At 43.5% G+C, this 19,707-nt stretch overlaps 2 protein-coding genes across 3 annotated transcripts in view; both read right to left on the reverse strand.

Moving 5' to 3' along the window:
* Positions 1–1,984: 1,984 nt before the first annotated feature.
* The window catches only part of LOC125511107 (uncharacterized), a 78,495-nt gene continuing 60,772 nt past the window's right edge, over positions 1,985–19,707 (reverse strand). Inside the window, exons 2-3 of one of the 2 annotated variants that reach the window (XM_087522074.1) lie at positions 2,977–4,374; positions 1,985–2,405 (exon numbers count right to left, since the gene is read on the reverse strand). In XM_087522074.1, the coding sequence (XP_087378200.1) occupies positions 2,197–2,405; positions 2,977–3,061 (294 nt within the window). In that variant the 5' untranslated portion in view covers positions 3,062–4,374 and the 3' untranslated portion in view covers positions 1,985–2,196. Of the gene's footprint in view, positions 2,406–2,684; positions 4,375–19,707 lie in introns of both variants that reach the window. The other variant, XM_048676393.2, reaches the window with a different exon arrangement.
* LOC125506222 (Bowman-Birk type wound-induced proteinase inhibitor WIP1-like) lies at positions 2,267–7,060 on the reverse strand. Its single transcript, XM_048671081.2, has 3 exons — positions 6,874–7,060; positions 6,562–6,778; positions 2,267–2,405 (listed from the first exon to the last, which is right to left on the reverse strand). The coding sequence occupies exons 1-2, from the start codon at positions 6,962–6,964 to the stop codon at positions 6,582–6,584; spliced, it is 288 nt and encodes a 95-aa protein (XP_048527038.1). The 5' UTR covers positions 6,965–7,060; the 3' UTR covers positions 2,267–2,405; positions 6,562–6,581.

The following is a 19,707-nucleotide window of genomic DNA, read 5'->3' on the forward strand; positions in this document are numbered from 1 at the left end:
TTAGGCATACATCTTCAGTTCTCCATCTTCCAAGCCCCGTGCATGCACCCATTTTCTCATAATTATTATTGGGTATGTCATAAATTAGAAGGAAAGTATGCTTTGTCGTGCTATTTTATTTTTATCAGTGTGCATGGGTTTTCTTTTCTCGTTACATTTGTTAATAATGTCAGCTTCCACTTAATAGACCAATGAACGAAAATACAATCCATGATACACCGATAACTTATTATCTAAGGAAAATGCAGTTCTGTTGTCACAAATCAAAATTTATTTCATACATAACAGAAGAGGTAACATAATAACTTGAAGGAAATAAAAATTTGCCATGCACTTCTTTTTTGAAAGGGGGGGGGGGGGGTGGGCTCTTCATCATCATGAAGCACACAGCTAAATTTATTAAAAGTGATTTGATTATTTCAAAATGCTAAAATACAAAGTGGAAAGACCAACCGGTCGGAAAAGAAGATTATCTTAACCACATAATCTAATAATGACACGCCAACCAAACAGATTGAATACGCGTGAGCAGCCATCGCCAGACGGTTGCACCCAAAGGCCATGTGCTCCGGAGCGTCCCTACGCTGAAGTGATGACCACACACACACACACACACACACACACACACACACATATATATATATATGTCGCCCGGATGATAACCTACAAAAAAGTTTACAAAAGATGGCCCGTTAAAAGCACAATCATTTTGGCAGTTTCAAATTGCTCAAAGTAAGGCACAAACCCCTACATATATATGACCCTAAACTTTGGATTGATACCAACTACCAAGTTACCAAAAAAATTTGGGATACTTATTGGGGCCGGGGTGACAAGTTGTAGTGTGCCAGATCAAAGCAACAAAAAGGGTAGGAAATGAAAAGATGTATAATTGTTTTCTCTTGATCACAAAACAACATTTTTTGCATGCAACCGTCGAACTGCTTTAAGATCCGCAAACTTGTTTGGTCTTAAGGCCTTTGATTACTATAGTGCGGGGTCCATCCATGCATGCTTTTGGTGGCTTTTGCCAGAATTACATGCCCCATCCACCCCACCTCACATGCCTTTTCATTTCATCTTCAAATTTGAATCTACTTTATCTTTTGAATCAAATGTCCAAGTTAAGTTTCGTTTGCATATTTGTGTTCGTTGCGACGAGAACTTTCAAACAAGACCGGCCTTGAATATATTTTGACAACTTCTAAAAAAATCCAAGGTTTAAATATTCAGATAGTAGTTATATTAAAAAAATTACCAAGTTTTTGCTTTTAGAGTTCTAGGTTTTTGATTTGGGGCCTAGGGTTTAGGGCTGGGGGCTTACAATTTAGTTTTAGAAACTTAGGGTTTATGGTTTGTGTTTAAGTTTTAGTTTTGAAACTTGGTGAATTTATCATTCGTTCTTATCATGTTTGGGTAGTTGAAACTTGGTGAAGTTTCAAGCACTTGTCCAAACTTGTTCAAGAGTGGTCTTGTTCCAAATCCCTTGTCACAACTAACACGAATGTGCAAAAGAAATACAAATTGGATTTTGGATCCAAAAATACAATAAAATTAAAATTTCTAGTCAAGAGAAAAGGCATGGGAGGTGAGGTGGGTGAACCGTTCTATCTCTGCCAAAACATGTCTCGTGCAGGAATTCACGGGGGATTAAGCTTCAAACACATGCAAAGGTCTAAACACATGCATGTGACCAGTCCACTTTACCGATCACGGCGCAATCATGTGGCCCGGAATCCATGTGTCCTAGCCTTTGCGTGCCACGAATCGTCGTCCACCGAGAAGGAACCGTTCATCGCTGCACTGGACTAGTACAAACGTCAACCTTATGTATTTCGGTGCAGAGCCGGAGTTTATCCTTACGTGGGAAAAGTTGGAAAAAAATAATTATTCCGACTCACACCGAGTGTGGCAACTATACATACATGCTTGAGCACCGAGAAGGTTCCGTTCACCGCTGCGCACTGAAGAGCACAAATATTTCGCACAAATAAACTGATTTTTATTTGGTTAAGCAGAGACGCATATATAAACTAATGCCCGTGTTTATTTATTTAATTTAAAGCTACATCAACTATATTATCTCTCAAAGGAAAGAGAACGCTAAGCGTGGCTCTGCTCATCTCACCGGAGCCTTTTTATTTTATATTTTGGGCGCAACATCGATCTCGTCAGTGTCTGAGGGAGCTGGAGCGATCAGTGCTTTTTGCACGGCGGCGGGCAGGGCGTGGGCGTGCCCTGCCCGTCGAAGACGGGGCGTCCATCTCCACACCGGAACGTCTTCACGGGCCTCATCTGCACCCCCTGGCAGTTGGCGCAGCCGTGGCGGCACCTGGGGCCGACGTCGTCATAGAACTGGTACCCCGACCAGGAGTCGCACTTGTCGCAGCACTTGGGGAAGTTATCTGCACGCATGCACGCAATCAAATCTCAATCCGTCGCCTTACAAGACGTCGTCATCTTGCATGCTAACTGGATTCACATCAGCTAATTATCACATGTATGTACCTCCTCCGTAAATTAATATAAAAGCATTTAAATCATTAAAGTAGTTATCATGCAAGATGAACACTCTTATATTAATTTACAGAGGGAGTACAGTATAAGCTAAGATCTTAGCGCCATCGATGACAAAGATGCAATCAGACGTTGTTGCGGCCGGGACAGAACTGGAACGTACGTACCGTTAGCGGCGGCCTGTGAGAGGATTCCCATGACCATGACGGCGTGGAGGATTAGGATCGCCACCAGCGTGCTGCTCTTCATCCTTGGTTGGTCCTAAACTTGCTCTTCCCACTCCTGTCGATCTGCTCGTGGGATGATGGTTCTGTGCTGTGCTTGTGTCTGGCCAAAGCTACAAGCAACTCTCTCTATATATAGCTTGCCAATTTTCTGCGTCATCTGTATACCAAAATTGTTCCGCGCGAGACAGATACGTAAATTGGGACGGACAGTAAGCATCAGCAGCGAACGTACCGTCGACGGCCTGTGAGTGTGAGAGGATTCCCATGACCATGACGGCGTGGAGGATTAGGATCGCCACCAGCGTGCTGCTCTTCATCCTTGGTTGGTCCTAAACTTGCTCTTCCCACTCCTGTCGATCTGCTCGTGGGATGATGGTTTTGTACTGTGCTTGTGTCTGGCCAAAGCTACAAACAACTCTCTCTATATATAGCTTGCCAATTTTCTGCGTCATCTGTATACCAAAATTGTTCCGCGCGAGACAGATACGTAAATTGGGACGGACGGTAAGCATCAGCAGCGAACGTACCGTCGACGGCCTGTGAGTGTGAGAGGATTCCCATGACCATGACGGCGTGGAGGATTAGGATCGCCACCAGCGTGCTGCTCTTCATCCTTGGTTGGTCCTAAACTTGCTCTTCCCACTCCTGTCGATCTGCTCGTGAGATGATGGTTTTGTGCTGTGCTTGTGTCTGGCCAAAGCTACAAGCAACTCTCTCTATATATAGCTTGCCAATTTTCTGCGTCATCTGTATACCAAAATTGTTCCGCGCGAGACAGATACGTAAATTGGGACGGACGGTAAGCATCAACAGCGAACGTACCGTCGACGGCCTGTGAGTGTGAGAGGATTCCCATGACCATGACGGCGTGGAGGATTAGGATCGCCACCAGTGTGCTGCTCTTCATCCTTGGTTGGTCCTAAACTTGGTCTTCCCACTCCTGTCGATCTGCTCGTGGGATGATGGTTTTGTGCTGTGCTTGTGTCTGGCCAAAGCTACAAGCAACTCTCTCTATATATAGCTTGCCAATTTTCTGCGTCATCTGTATACCAAAATTGTTCCGCGCGAGACAGATACGTAAATTGGGACGGACGGTAAGCACCAGCAGCGAACGTACCGTCGACGGCCTGTGAGTGTGAGAGGATTCCCATGACCATGACGGCGTGGAGGAGTAGGATCGCCACCAGCGTGCTGCTCTTCATCCTTGGTTGGTCCTAAACTTGCTCCTCCCACTCCTGTCGATCTGCTCGTGGGATGATGGTTTTGTGCTGTGCTTGTGTCTGGCCAAAGCTACAAGCAACTCTCTATATATAGCTTGCCAATTTTCTGCGTCATCTGTATACCAAAATTGTTTCGCGCGAGACAGATACGTAAATTGGGACGGACGGTAAGCATCAGCAGCGAACGCACCGTCGACGGCCTGTGAGTGTGAGAGGATTCCCATGACCATGACGGCATGGAGGATTAGGATCGCCACCAGCGTGCTGCTCTTCATCCTTGGTTGGTCCTAAACTTGCTCTTCCCACTCCTGTCGATCTGCTCGTGGGATGATGGTTTTGTGCTGTGCTTGTGTCTGGCCAAAGCTACAAGCAACTCTCTCTATATATGGCTTGCCAATTTTCTGCGTCATCTATCAATGGTGGATAGGTGTTTGGGATAAACTTGTTTGACTCCCGGCTTAGCTTGGACCTGTTAGGCATCAGGACACTACAAGACCACAGAGATGGACTCCCAGACAGCTGCTTCCGGTGAATTACCTCGACAGTCCACAGAGATGGGCTACCAGTGAATTATCACGAGTCCACAGAGATGGACTACCAGTGTTCAGTGTGTTATCACGACAGTCCATAGAGATGACTCCCGGTGAATTATCACGACAACCCACAGAGATGGACTCCCAGACGGCTGCTTCCAGTGACAGATCAGAACACAGAACAAGAGTACAACGAAAAACAATGATGGATAACGAGCGAACTCAACTCATACCCCATCATGGCCAACGCCTTGGCGTCAAGCCCGCCTTTACTGTACACAATTCATGACTAATCCTCCACTTGCCACATACATAAACCAGACTCTTTTGCACGGCACTGCTACATACATACATACATCCATGAGGACCAACAAAGGAAACCAGCAGCAGGCACCTCAACATCATCCGTCATCGCACCATCCACCACACCTCCCATGATCTCTTTTATCTTTTGAACCAAAAGTCCAAATTAAGTTCCATTTGCATATTTGTGTTTGTTGTGACGCGAACTTTCTAATAAGACCAATCTTGAGTATATTATAACAAGTTCTAAAAAAAAAATCCGAGGTTTACATATTCAAACTTGCGAGTGATAATATTAAGTTTTTTTTTACCGAGTTTCATTGCTTTTATGGTTCTAGGTTTTAAGTTTTAGTTTTAGAAACTAGGTTGTGTTTGGCAGCTCAGTTTTTTTTGATGTATTTTGATAATACTATGGTTTTATCACAAACCATAGTTTTCAAAACTTTGAGGTGTTTGGCTTCAACAAATACCATAGTTTTATAAACTGTGGTATCTCCAATACCATGGTTTTTTTGTGGTATTTAACAAATCTTGACCACTTTTTGCTAGATTGAAGAAGAAAAAAATATGGTTTTTAGAAACTGAATATTCGTTGCCTAGGCAATTGAATACTTAAGTTTTAGATTACTGCAGTTTTGAGAAAACTATATTGCCAAATTAGGCCTTAGGGTTTAAATTTTGTGTTTTAGTTGAAGTTTTGAAACGTGGTGAATGAGAGGGAATTTATCATTCGTTCTTATCAAGTTTCAGTAGTTGAAACTTGATGAAGTTTCAAAAACTTGTCCAAACATGTTGAAGAGTGGCCTTCTCCCAGATCCCTCGTCACAACTAACACGAATGTGCAAACAAAATACAAGTTGGATTTCTTATCCAAAAGATACATTGGCTTATAATTGTGAAGTTAAGAGAAAAAGCATGAGGTGTGGTGGGTGAACCGTGATGTCTCTGCCAAAACCTGTATCGTGCAGGAATTCGCACGGGATTAAGCTGTAAGCACACAAGCAATCCACTTTACGGATCACGACGCAATCATGTGGCCCAAAATCCGCGTATCCTAGCTCTTGCGTGCCATGAACCGTCGTCCACCGAGAAGGATCCGTCCATCGCTACACTGGACTACCAATGTCCGTTGTGTATCTTTGATGCAAAGCCGGAGTTTATCCTTATGTTGGAAAACATAATTATGCCGACTCGCACCGAGTGTGACAACTGTACATATATGCTTGCCCACCCAGGAGGATCCGTTCACCGTTGTATTGGACAGTACAAATATATCGCACAAATAAACTGATTTTCATTTGATTGAGCAGAGATCATATATAAACTTTTTTTTTGAATCACTGTAATTTATTAAACAGTCTCAACTAATTCCGAGCCTACCAGCGGGGCACGGAACCAGGTTTTACAAAGCTCATTTATTTATTTATTTATTATGGAGCAACATCAACTATATACTGTATCTCTCAAAGTAGAGAGAACGCCGACAGTTGCTGCTGGGCGTGTACAACCACAACGGCTCAAAAAAAACCACAACGGCTCTGCACGTCTCATCGGAGCCTTTATTTTATTTTATACTCCCTCCGTTCCTAAATACTTGTCTTTCTAGGCATTTCAACAAGTAACTGCATATGAAACAAAATGAGTGAATCTACATTTTAAAATATGTCTACATACATTCGTATATAGTAGTCATCTGAAATGTCTAGAAAGACAAATATTTAGGAATGAAGGGAGTATTTTCCGGCCCGACATCGATCTCACCGTGTGATGAGGTGGAGCGATCAGTTGTTTTTGCACGGCGGCGGGCAGGGAATGTACGGGAAGGCGGAGCGTCCATCTCCACACCGGAACGTCTTCACGGGGCGCGTCTGCACCACGCGACAATTGACGCAGCCGTCGCGGCACCTGGGGCCCACGTCGTCGCAGAATTGGGCCCCCGACCAGGAGTTGCAGTGGTCGCAGCACTTGGGGAAATCGTCTGCACGGTCCATGGAATGGAATCAGACGTTGCAGCGCGCGGCACAGATAATTAATTTGAACGACGACGATAAGCATGAGCAACGTAGTACGTACCGTCCGCGTCCGCGGCCTGTGAGTGTGCGAGGATCCCCATGACCACGACGGTCTGGAGAAGTAGGATCGCCACCAGCGTGCCACTCTTCATCGTTGGTTGGTTGGTCCTAAACTTGTCGAGCGAAGCTCTTTTCTTCCCAGTCGTGTCGATCTGCTCGTGGAATGATGGTTTTGTGCTGTGGTTGTGTCTGCCCAAAGCTACAAGCAACTGTCTCCATATATAGCATGCCAATTTTCGGCGTCATCTATCAATTGTTATCTAATAGTGTTTGGGATATAAACGTGTTTGACTCCCGGCTTATTCTTGTAGTGTCCTTTCCCTGGCTTGGACCTGTTAGGCATACATCTCCAATCCTCCGTCTTCCATGTCCAGTGCATGCACCTATTTTCTCCATCTTCCGATTCTCATATCGAATTCAAGTTTTCAATAGGAAAAAAAAAGATAATCAAAGTTAACATGGCGCCCGTGGTCATTATCCTTACCAGGTTCCAGCACAATTCATCTAGAAGAAGGCTGCAGCACAACCTGCGCAGAACAGGACACTACAAGACCACAGAGATGGACTCCCAGGGAGCTGCTTCCGATGAATTATCATGACAGTCCACAGAGATGGAGCTGCTTCCAGTGAATTATCACGACAGTCCACAGAGATGGACTCCCAGAGACAGATCACAATACGGAACAAGGTACAACGACAAACAATCTATACTACTATTAAACAATCGAACTATTTCTTTCTTAACGCCATACCACAATTATATCCAGATTGATTAGCACCGCTAGATTAAATCCACTGAATAAAATCTAATGGTTATGATTAACTTAATCCCGAGTCATGTGTGTTGTTAGCAATTTAGAATGACTGACCGTACTCCACCCGCATAAGAATATTTCACATGTCGTTTCCCTTTAATCCCACTAATCACGCTATTCCATCTGTTAATTCCCCCCTACCAAAAATCTCTTCCAATCCCATAGAAGGCATGCACGCCCGCCGCACGGAGTCATCACCAACCTCCTCCACTCCTCTCGCTCCCCACGCCCACGGGATGCCGCCTAGATCAGAGGAATTGGAGGCCGTCGCTCCGCCATGTTCCGTTCAGGAGCCGAAACAACAGGCACCAATGGCCGCTCCGCAGCCGGCGGCCAACACAAGTGAGTTACACATCCGGCGAGCCGCCGACTCTATCTTTCCCACCGTGCCGCGTCAAGAACACCCCTGTAGTGGCTCTCGGTTTGGTCACGTCTGCGCCATTGGGTTTCTCTCTCAGTCTGTTGTTCATACGACTCTAATAATTTGCTTCTATACTACTATTAAACAATCGAACTATTTCTTTCTTAACGCCACACCACAATTATATCCAGGTTGATTAGCACCGCTAGATTAAATCCACTGAATAAAATCTAATGGTTATGATTAACTTAATCCCGAGTCATGTGTGTTGTTAGCAATTTAGAATGACTGACCATACTCCACCCGCATAAGAATATTCCACATGTCGTTTCCCTTTAATCCCACTAATCACGCTATTCCATCTGTTAATTTCCCCCCTACCAAAAATCTCTTCCAATCCCATAGGAGGCATGCACGCCCGCCGCACGGAGTCATCACCAACCTCCTCCACTCCTCTCGCTCCCCACGCCCACGGGATGCCGCCTAGATCAGAGGAATTGGAGGCCGTCGCTCCGCCATGTTCCGTTCAGGAGCCGAAACAACAGGCACCAATGGCCGCTCCGCAGCCGGCGGCCAACACAAGTGAGTTACACATCCGGCGAGCCGCCGACTCTATCTTTCCCACCGTGCCGCGTCAAGAACACCCCTATAGTGGCTCTCGGTTTGGTCACGCCTGCGCCATTGGGTTTCTCTCTCAGTCTGTTGTTCATACGACTCTAATAATTTGCTTCTGTACTACTATTAAACAATCAAACTATTTCTTTCTTAACGCCACACCACAATTATATCCAGGTTGATTAGCACCGCTAGATTAAATCCACTGAATAAAATCTAATGGTTATGATTAACTTAATCCCGAGTCATGTGTGTAGTTAGCAATTTAGAATGACTGACCGTACTCCACCCGCATAAGAATATCCCACATGTCGTTTCCCTCTAATCCCACTAATCACGCTATTCCATCTGTTAATTTCCCCCTACCAAAAATCTCTTCCAATCCCATAGGAGGCATGCACGCCCGCCGCACGGAGTCATCACCAACCTCCTCCACTCCTCTCGCTCCCCACGCCCACGGGATGCCGCCTAGATCAGAGGAATTGGAGGCCGTCGCTCCGCCATGTTCCGTTCAGGAGCCGAAACAACAGGCACCAATGGCCGCTCCGCAGCCGGCGGCCAACACAAGTGAGTTACACATCCGGCGAGCCGCCGACTCTATCTTTCCCACCGTGCCGCGTCAAGAACACCCCTGTAGTGGCTCTCGATTTGGTCACGCCTGCACCATTGGGTTTCTCTCTCAGTCTGTTGTTCATATGACTCTAATAATTTGGTGAGATCGGATTTTATCTACGTATCCAACCAGGGCAGACTGACGAGAGCGAGTTTCTTGCCGGATTCGTCCGTCAAACAAGCAACTCCTTGATCTTTACTCATGTTTCTCTTGGTGATGTTCAGGTGTCGCTCTACCCGCAGGGAAGCTCAAGGCCATCGCCACCGACGTCGGCCGCCCCGGTGCAGGAGGAAACATGCACGTGCTCGGGCCTCGGGGAAATTGGCAGCGTCGTCCACGCCCAGGTCTTCGACAGGTAAGAAAATCAACACAAGGATCGAAGGCCCATCCTGTTTTACTTTCTTCCCCTCTTTGTCCACTCTTCGTGCTGAACTGGATCCCGTCTTGTTTGCTCCAACAACAAGGTCCAGCTACCGACAGGGATCAATCGTCCAATCATCAAGAGGTTTGGTGCTCAACTCTTGAAGAAGGCCTAGACCGATCCATCCAAGGCACAGATACCATCCCGTTTCTTCTTGCATGCCTTCTAAAGCAATTTTTTGATGATGGATTCTAAATTGCTCTGGTGGTTTTCAGAACGACGTAGCTGTTCCTCCAGCAGCGCGGGCAGCCCTGCAGCCAGTAAACAAGAAGGTCCCTGTCAAGGCCGCCGCCTCTTGCTGTTACTCGCAGGGGATGGTGAGAAAGATAGAGTCGACGGCTAGGTGGATGTGTAACCCACCTGTGTTACTCGCTGGCCACTCCTGGAGCGTAGGTCGCCATAGCCATCTGTGGCTTCGACGCTCGGCTGCTGCCCCACGGACGTATTCGCCACACCCCTCAGCCGACGCTACTGCCCTCCACTATGTGGCTATCCTTCAGGCATGATTCTGACGCCCTATCAAAACTGGCACCACGCTGCCCAGGCTGATTTTTGCTTTTTACATGCAGGGAAATTAATTATATGCATGTTCTGTTCGGTTGCCTGATGCCCAGTACTGGTGTCTGCGGGGATAGTACAGCCTAGCCTCTTCAGTAGGTGCAATGGCAGTAAAGCTTATGAGCTCATTGTTAGCATGTACGTGAGCAGTTGACATGCTGGTGTGAAGCAGGTATGTGCCTTGCTTATAAATAAAGCCTTGCATGATTTGCTTTTAATTGATGGACTGAGGTGGAGGTGAGAGATGTATAACAACCATCTTGATCCAAATGACAGGGCTAACCTGCTTACCTATAATTTTACCACATCATAAGACTTAGAAATCTATACAATAGGAATGACTAGCTGTTTTGTGGTCTACATGTCTGCATGTAGTGTTCAGGTATGATTCTTGCATACTGTCGACAAGGGCACGATTTATTTCCTGAACTTTTTTTTTTCATTATGTTGAGCTCAGTTTCAACTTCTACCGAGTAGTTGGTAAGCAAGCCTGATGCAGATGTATGGAGGTTATGCATTTCCATTAGCTCTAGAGTTGTCCACTATACCGATAAGGCCTACATATTTTGCTAATGCAGGTTGGAGGGGAACATGAACCCCGGCAATCCAAAATAGAAGATATAAAATAACTGCAGCTCATGCCATGTATTTCTATAACAACAAGGAACAAGTCTGTTTTTTAATATCCTACCACGGCCAAGCAATTTAAGCTTATATGGGTGCTCTCTATTTTTCAGAGGTGCGTGTATTGAGAGCACCCATGATTCAGGCAAAAAGCTAGACAAATTAACAAACTTTGTACAAGTTGTACTTGAAGCCAGTGATAGCTCGTTCAAGGATGCTGATTGTGATTATCCTACTTCAACAACGTGCTTGCCACTCAGGAGTGACAAAGTACAGCATGCTGCTGTTCTTTAAGAAACCCCTTCAACTTATGTATGCAATATGTACTTGTGAAGAACTATGACAGAGCCTTGTTTATTGTATGCATGTCTAATGTATTTTCATACTGAATAGAGTAACGTGCTCTTGCCCCCACGGTCCCGGCACCACGTTTGCAATTGTATTCTTGGTCGCGCGTTGCTCAATCAGGTGAGTCTGTTTTTCTCTCATTTTATTTACATTTTTACATGAATTTGCCGGTGCATTTGGTCCTATCACTGACAACAATTCAAACCTGTCAATCGGGGAAAGATATGCCCATCATCAGTCCTCTACAGTTGAGATGTTGATATGACAAGTTTAATTTGTGTTTAATCTTCACATAACTAATTTTGAATACCATGTATGTCATATAGAAATGTTAAATTCCCTTCATTTTTGGTCACAAATGTCGCACTACAGGTGATGCGAGAAACTCAGGATGGGGGCAAAATGGTCTTGACCACTGGCGAACTCTTCTATCTCACCGACTCCCTTTGTATTCGAGTCCAGCAATTCAACATGTAGGTTGAACCCAGGAGAGAACAAATTATATGCACCTCTTTTAGTATCTTTAAGCAAAGTTTGCATCTCTATCATGTTCACTTGGACAATGACTAAACCTATTATATGTCCTTTCAAGTTCACACAAGAAATTAGATATGTTGCATACTTTACTATCTGACTATGATTTCTTGGTTTGGGATTTCCTTGTCTACTAGCACTTTACATGATATCATCAATAGATAAGTCATGGGGTTTGTATTAAACCTCATGAGACATGGGGATCATCAGACACTACATATATTCTACCCCACCGCCACCCCTCACCAAATTTTTGGAATATGAATTCAGAATGCGTTGATCAAGACAACATACGTACACGCTTAGCACTCCCTCCATTCACAAATACAAGATATTCTAACTTTTGTACGGATTGAATGTATATAGACATGTTTTAGCGTGTTTGTTCACTCATTTTAGTTTGTATAATCTATATTGAAATATACAAACATCTTATATTTTTAAATGAAGAGAATAGTATACAGTAAGCTTCATTTCACCCGAAGAGCTTCCGTAACATGAAAGTTAATTAGTTTCAATATGAAATAAAAATAATACCCACATGAATTTTATAGGTTGCTTTTGATTTAGACGTGCGTTGCATATGCATGCTTACTAGTGATGGATAAGGAGCGAACTCAACTCATACCCCATCATGGCCAACGCCTTAGCGTCAAGCCCGACCATCACTGTACACAATTCATGACTAATCCTCCACTTGCCACATACATAAACCAGACTCTTTTGCATGGTCCAGCTACCACATACATCCATCCATGAGGACCAACAAACGAAACCAGCAGCAGGCATCTCAACATCATCCGTCATCGCTCGGTTTTCAATCCTCAGACTAGCAAAGGTATCACAAAAACGGCAAACAAACAGGCTCTCCAGATCCTCCATGTCCCAGAGCGAGACTCGTTTAAAAATAATATTACCCCTTTATATGTATTGTGAAAGGTCCATACTACACCTTTATACGTATTACAAGGGGATTGTACCGAAGCGAGACTCGTTTAAAAATAATATATACTCCCTCCGTTCACAATGTGATGCATCTTTTGTTTGTCAAAAGTCAAACATGGTTATGTTTGACCAAAGTTATAACATACATTATTGATACCTAAAAAGGTAAATGAATAAAATATAAAAGTATACTTCATGATGAACGCAATGAGTAGGGACAACATTGGTGAAGGATCGTATATTTTAAAAAAGTAATGATTATGCTTCTTATATTCATGGACATTATTATGTTGATATTGTTACTTCATCGTTTCCCAATATTTATACCGTAAAGAGATTACATTATACACATATTAGGTAGCATTCAACATCAAAAATTTTGTTTTTATTGTTTCATGCTATTATATTATCAATCTTGCATGATTTATATGCATTTCTATGTTATTTTATATCATTCTTTGGGACTGACCTATTAACTCAGTGCCTAGTGCCAGTTTCTGTTTCTTGCTTGTTTTTGGCTTTTTAGAAAGTCAGTACCAAACAAAGTTCAAACACAATGGAACTTTACAATGATTTTTTTCTAGACCAGAAGGGATCCTAGAAGGTTCAGGAGGAGGCCAGATGCCTTACCGGATAGCCAAGAGCTCACAGGGCATGCCCCGGGGGTGGGGCACACCCCCTGAGCTTGTGACTCCCACGCAACTCCGTTTGACCTAATTCCACCTTTATAAATTCCCAAATATTCCTAAACCAACAGAGATCCACTCGAAACACTTTTTCTCCCGCCGCAAGCTTCTTGATTTTTGCGATCCCATCTGGAGGCCTTTTCCGGTACTCTGTCGAAGGGGGAATCGATCACGGAGGGCCTCTACATCAACCTTGCTGTCCTTCCGATGATGCGTGAGTAGTTCACCATAGACCTACGGGTCCATAGCTAGTAGCTAGATGGTTTCTTCTCTCTCTCTCTTTGATCCTCAACACAATGTTCTCCTCGATCTTCTTGGAGTTCTATCCGATTTAATCTTGTTTTGCGGTGTGTTTGTTGAGATCCGATGAATTGTGGGTTTATGATCAGATTATTCATTGAAAGTAATTGAGTCTTTTTTAAACTTTATTATGCATATTTTTTATAGCTTTGTATTTCTCTTTGATCTATCTGTTTGGTTTGGCGCAGTGGGAGTGGTGCTTTGTGAGGGTTCAGTCTTGCGATGTCCTCACCTCATGACAGAAGGGGTAGCGAGGCACGTGTTTGTATTGTTGTCATTAAGGATAAAACGATGGGGTTTATTCATATTGTTTGAGTTTATTTTGTCTACATCATGTCATCATACCTCATGCATTACTTTGTTTGTTATGAACTTAATACCTAGATGGGCAAGCATAGAAGCGATCTCGAAGTGGAGGAATAGTAATAGATGCAGAATCGTTTTGGTCTACTTGTCACGGACGTTATGCCTATATACTTGATCATTGCCATGAATAACATGATAACTATGTGCTTTTCTATCAATTTCCCAACAATAATTTGTCTACCCACCGTATGATATTGTTTCGAGAGAGAAACCTCTAGTGAAAACTATGCCCCCCCGGTCTACTTTAATCATATTACTAAAACAAAAAATACCTTGCTGTAATTTATTTACTTTTATTTTGTTTTTCAATTTATCTATCTACCTATACAAGATTTGATCCTTGCAAATAACTAGTTTAAGGGGATTGACAACCCTCTTGCCCGTGTTGGGTGCAAGTATTTACTTTTGTATGTGTGGGTGTTGTTCACTAGGGTTTGTGTGATTCTCCTATTGGTTCGATAACCTTGGTTCTCACTAAGGGAAATACTTACCAGCTACTATATTGCTTCACCCTTTTTGTTCGGGGAAAATCTCAACGCAGCTCACAAGTAGCATGGCCCTGGCTTGTAATATAAGATTTATTTTTAATTTGTGTCGTAGAGTTGTGTTGTGATATTGACGTGAGTCACTATTCATGATCATGCATGATGCATGTATTGTTAGTGCACGATTATAAACGGGGGTGTCACACCTTATGTTGAAAAAATAAGCATTTTGACTCACACCAAGTGTGTCAACTGTTAGTGAGAAGGCAGAAACTCGCAAGGCCACGCAGGGACAAGGCAGAAACTCGCAGGTACAAGAGCACACATACATGAAGCCATTAAATTGCTTTAAGATTCACATACTTGTTTGGTCTTAAGGCCTTTGATTATTGTAGTGCGGGGGGCATCAATGAATGCTTTTGGTGGCTTTTGCCAGAGTTACATGCATCATCCACCCCACCTCCCATGCCTTTTCATTTCATCTTCAAATTTGAATCTACTATATCTTTTGAATCAAAATTCCAAGTTAAGTTTTGTTTGTATATTTGTTTTCGTTGCGATGAGAACTTTCGAACAAGGCCGATCTTGAATACGTTTTGACAACTTCTAAAAAATCCAATGTTTAAATATTCACATAGTTGTTATATCAAGTTTCATTTGCTTTTAGGGTGAAAGCACAAGTGCTCCCTGGGTGGTTTTGGTAATTAATGTCAACATATCTCTTGTTGGACTAACACTTTTACCTAGTATGTTTCAGATAAGTGCAACAATGGAGTGGCATGGACTAGAGGATGTGGAACCCCTTCAAGATGCTAAGGACAAAGGATTGGCTCAAGCTTCAAGATCAAGACTCTACATTTTCTATTTTAGTGATCCAAGATCACATTGAGTCTATAGGAAAAGCCAATACTATCAAGAGGGGATGAGGTGTTTCTTAATGGCTTGCTTGCTCAAAGTGCTTAGTGATATGCTCCAAAACCCTCAACTACCTTCCCACATCCACATATGACCTAAACCAAAGGTCAAACTCGGCCCCACCGATTCTATCTATCCGGCGCCACCGAGTTTCAGATGTCATAGCCACTGCCACAAACCCTAGCAAATCGGTTTCACCGATAGGGATCTCGGTCTCACCGAGATGGGATTGTAATCTCTCTGTGTATGTCCATTACCAAAATCGGTCTAACCGAGTTTGAGCAATCGGTACTACCGAGATTACAATGCAAACCCTCTGGTTAGCTTATTACCAAAATCGGTCCCACCGAGTTTGTGTAATCGGTCTCGCCGAGTTTGCCTGACCAACTCTCTGGTTAGCTTATTACCAAAATCGGTCCCACCGAGTTTGTGTAATCGGTCACACCGAGATTACGTTATGCCCTAACCCTAACCATATCGGTCCTACCGAGTTGCATCTCAGTACCACCAAAAATCCTAATGGTCACTAGGTTTGCTGAATCAGTCCGACCGAGTTTAACCATTCGGTCCCACCGAGTTTGGCAAATTGTGTGTAACGGTTAGATTTTGTGTGGAGACTATATATACCCCTCCACCCACTCTTCATTCGTAGAGAGAGCCATCAGAACATACCTACACTTCCAATACACATTTTCTGAGAGAGAACCACCTACACTTGTGTTGAGGTCAAGATATTCCATTCCAACCATATAAATCTTGATCTCTAGCCTTTCCCAAGTTGCTTTCCACTCAAATCTTCTTTCCACCAAATCCAAATCCTGTGAGAGAGAGTTGAGTGTTGGGGAGACTATCATTTGAAGCACAAGAGCAAGGTGTTCATCATCAACACACCATTTATTACTTCTTGGAGAGTGGTGTCTCCTAGATTGGCTAGGTGTCACTTGGGAGCCTCCAACAAGATTGTGGAGTTGAACCAAGGAGTTTGTAAGGGCAAGGAGATCGCCTACTTCGTGAAGATCTACCGCTAGTGAGGCAAGTCCTTCATGGGCGACGGCCGTGATGGAATAGACAAGGTTGCTTCTTCGTGGACCCTTCGTGGGTGGAGCCCTCCGTGGACTCGCGCAACCGTTACCCTCCGTGGGTTGAAGTCTCCATCAACGTGGATGTACGATAGCACCACCTATCGGAAGCACGACAAAAACATCCGTGTCTCCAATTGCGTTTGAATACTCCAAACCCTTCTCTTTACATTCTTGCAAGTTGCATGCTTTACTTTCCGCTGCTCATATACTCATTGCATGCTTGCTTGATATGTATTGTGTTTGTTAAACTTGTGCTTAAACTCCACTTAAACTTAAGAATATTAAAAACTGCAACTTTTGGCACTTAGTGTCTAATCACCCCCCCCTCTAGACACCTCTTCTCTATCCTTTCAATTAGTATTAGAGCTTTGGTCTCCATTGCCTTGGTTTAAACACCATTGGAGGAAGATGGATGTGTCTACTTTGGGGAGTATTAGACATAGAATGCCTATTCTTGATGGAGAGTATTTTCATGAGTGGAAATATGAAATGCTTGAGATTTTCAATGAATATCATTTGAACAAGTACATTACTAGCCCTTGTGCACCTCATGTTGATCCATTGCACCCTACCCTAGATGAAGATATTGACATGATTCGCAATCTTAGAACTGTTGAGCTCATCATTAGAGGCTTGCCTAGAAACTTGATTAGATGTTTGCCTACTCTCAAGTGTGCCTACACCATATGGAGATTTCTTGAGGAACGATTTCCAGATTATTCCTTGAAAAATTTAGACGAAATTCTCCATAAGTCTATTGCCTTGAGTAAGATGAACTCTAGTGATCCTAGCTTTGGTGATTGTCTATTTGAGCTTACCAATCTCATGCGTGCTAAAGGAAATGTTGGAATCATTAGCGATATCATATCCCAAGCTATAAGAATTCATAAAGGTAACCATTGTGATGATCATTTATCTAATGAATTACCCTCTCTAGGAATTGATCAATCACAAGATGATGTTGAACATGGATACTATGATGAAGATGATGATAGTGACTATGATCTTGATGATGCAATGATGCATTTTGGTCTTATGGCAAATCTTCACGGCTACATGGTTGGAGGAAAGGAATGGGTCCTTGATAGTGGATGTACTGATCATATGACCGGAGATAAAGATATGTTCCGTGAGCTTGCTGAAAACGACGGCCCTCGAAAATATGTCACTTTTGGTGATAATTCAAAGGGTAAGATGGTTGGCCTTGGTAAGGTGGCCATCTCACATGATAGCTCCATACAAAATGTCATGCTCGTTGAATCCCGTGATAATTCAAAGTAGATTGCCAAGTGTTTCGTAGAGACAATCATAAAATGGTCTTTACCGGTATACGTAGAGGAGATATTTACATTGTTGATTTTACTAAAAAGGCTCAACCTAGAACTTGCTTAATTACCAAATCTTCTAAAGGCTGGTTGTGGCATAGAAGACTAGGTCATGTTGGTATGCGAAATCTTGATAAGCTTATTAAAGGTGATCATATCCTTGGAATAAAAGATGTCATATTTGACAAGGATAGACTTTGCAGTGCTTGTCAAGCAGGGAAACAAGTTGGAGGAAGTCACCGCGCGAAGAACATCATGACCACAAGAAGACCACTCGAGCTACTTCACATGGATCTCTTTGGTCCAAATGCCTGCAAGAGTCTCGGTGGTAACTCATTTGGTCTAGTCATAGTTGATGATTTTTCAAGATTTACGTGGGTGTTCTTTCTTGATGACAAATCGCAGGTCCAAAAGATCTTCAAAAACTTCGCTAGGAAGGCCCAAAATCAGTTTGACGTGAAGATCAAGAAGGTTCGGAGCGACAACGGAACGGAGTTCAAGAACGCAAATGTGGACACCTTTCTTGACGAAGAAGGGATTTCACACGAGTTCTCGGCTACGTACACACCTCAACAAAATGGAGTTGTTGAAAGGAAGAACCGGACTCTTATCGAGATGGCGAGAATGATGCTTGATGAGTACAAAACGCCAAAGCACTTTTGGGCGGAAGCGGTTGAGACAGCTTGTCATGCAAAAAATCGCTTGTATCTTCACAAGCTACTCGGCAAGACGGCATACGAGCTCCTCACCGGTAACAAACCCCAAGTTGGATACTTTCGAGTATTCGGCTCAACGTGCTACATTCTTGATAAGCATCGTCATTCTAAATTTGCTCCTAAATCTCATGAAGGTTTCCTACTTGGTTATGGCTCAAACTCTCACACTTACCGTGTCTACAACAATTTCACCCGAAAGGTTGAAGAGACGGTAGATGTGAAGTTTGATGAATCTAACGGCTCGCAAGTAGAGCAATTGCCAATTGATGTAGGAGACAAAGACCCTTCGGAAGCAATTCAAGACTTGTCCATTGGCAAGATTCGTCCAACGGAAGTGAAGGAGAGTACCTCGTTCGTCCAAGTGGAAACTTCTACCTCACGACAAGGTGAACCAAGAGTTGATACGGAAGCATCCACAAGTGGGACACGCCAAGATGAAGAAAACGAGGAAGCGCACCAAGATGAACATCAACAACCTCCTTCTCCACCACGAAAGGAGAACGACAACGTCAACAATGAAGAAGGCCAAGAAGAAGCACAAGATGAAGAGGATGTTCCACCCCGACCCAAGCAAAAGCTTTCACGAGTTCGAGCAAGAATTGCTAAGGATCATCCCGTCGAGCAAATCTACAATGATATCCAAACCGGGAGAATCACTCGCTCTAAAACTCGTTTAGCTAACTTTTGTGAACATTACTCATTCATCTCTAGCATTCAACCTATGAAGGTTGAAGAAGCATTGGAGGATCCGGACTGGATAAACGCTATGCATGAAGAGCTACACAACTTTGAGAGAAATCAAGTGTGGACATTGGTCGAGAAGCCTGACAACAACCACAACATCATTGGTACCAAATGGGTGTTTCGCAACAAGCAAGATGAAGATGGACAAGTGGTTCGCAACAAAGCACGTCTCGTCACCCAAGGCTACACACAAGTTGAAGGTATGGACTATGGTGCGACATATGCTCCCGTTGCTAGACTTGAGTCCATTCACATCTTACTTGCTTATGCTAATCACCATGATATCACCTTGTACCAAATGGGCATTAAAAGTGCTTTTCTAAATGGCAAAATTGAGGAGGAAGTTTATGTTAAGCAACCTCCCGGCTTCGTCAATCCTAAG

The sequence above is a fragment of the Triticum urartu genome, chromosome 5A (assembly GCF_056163025.1).
Source record: "Triticum urartu cultivar PI428250 chromosome 5A, HENAU_Tu73, whole genome shotgun sequence".
Classification (NCBI taxonomy): domain Eukaryota; kingdom Viridiplantae; phylum Streptophyta; class Magnoliopsida; order Poales; family Poaceae; genus Triticum; species Triticum urartu.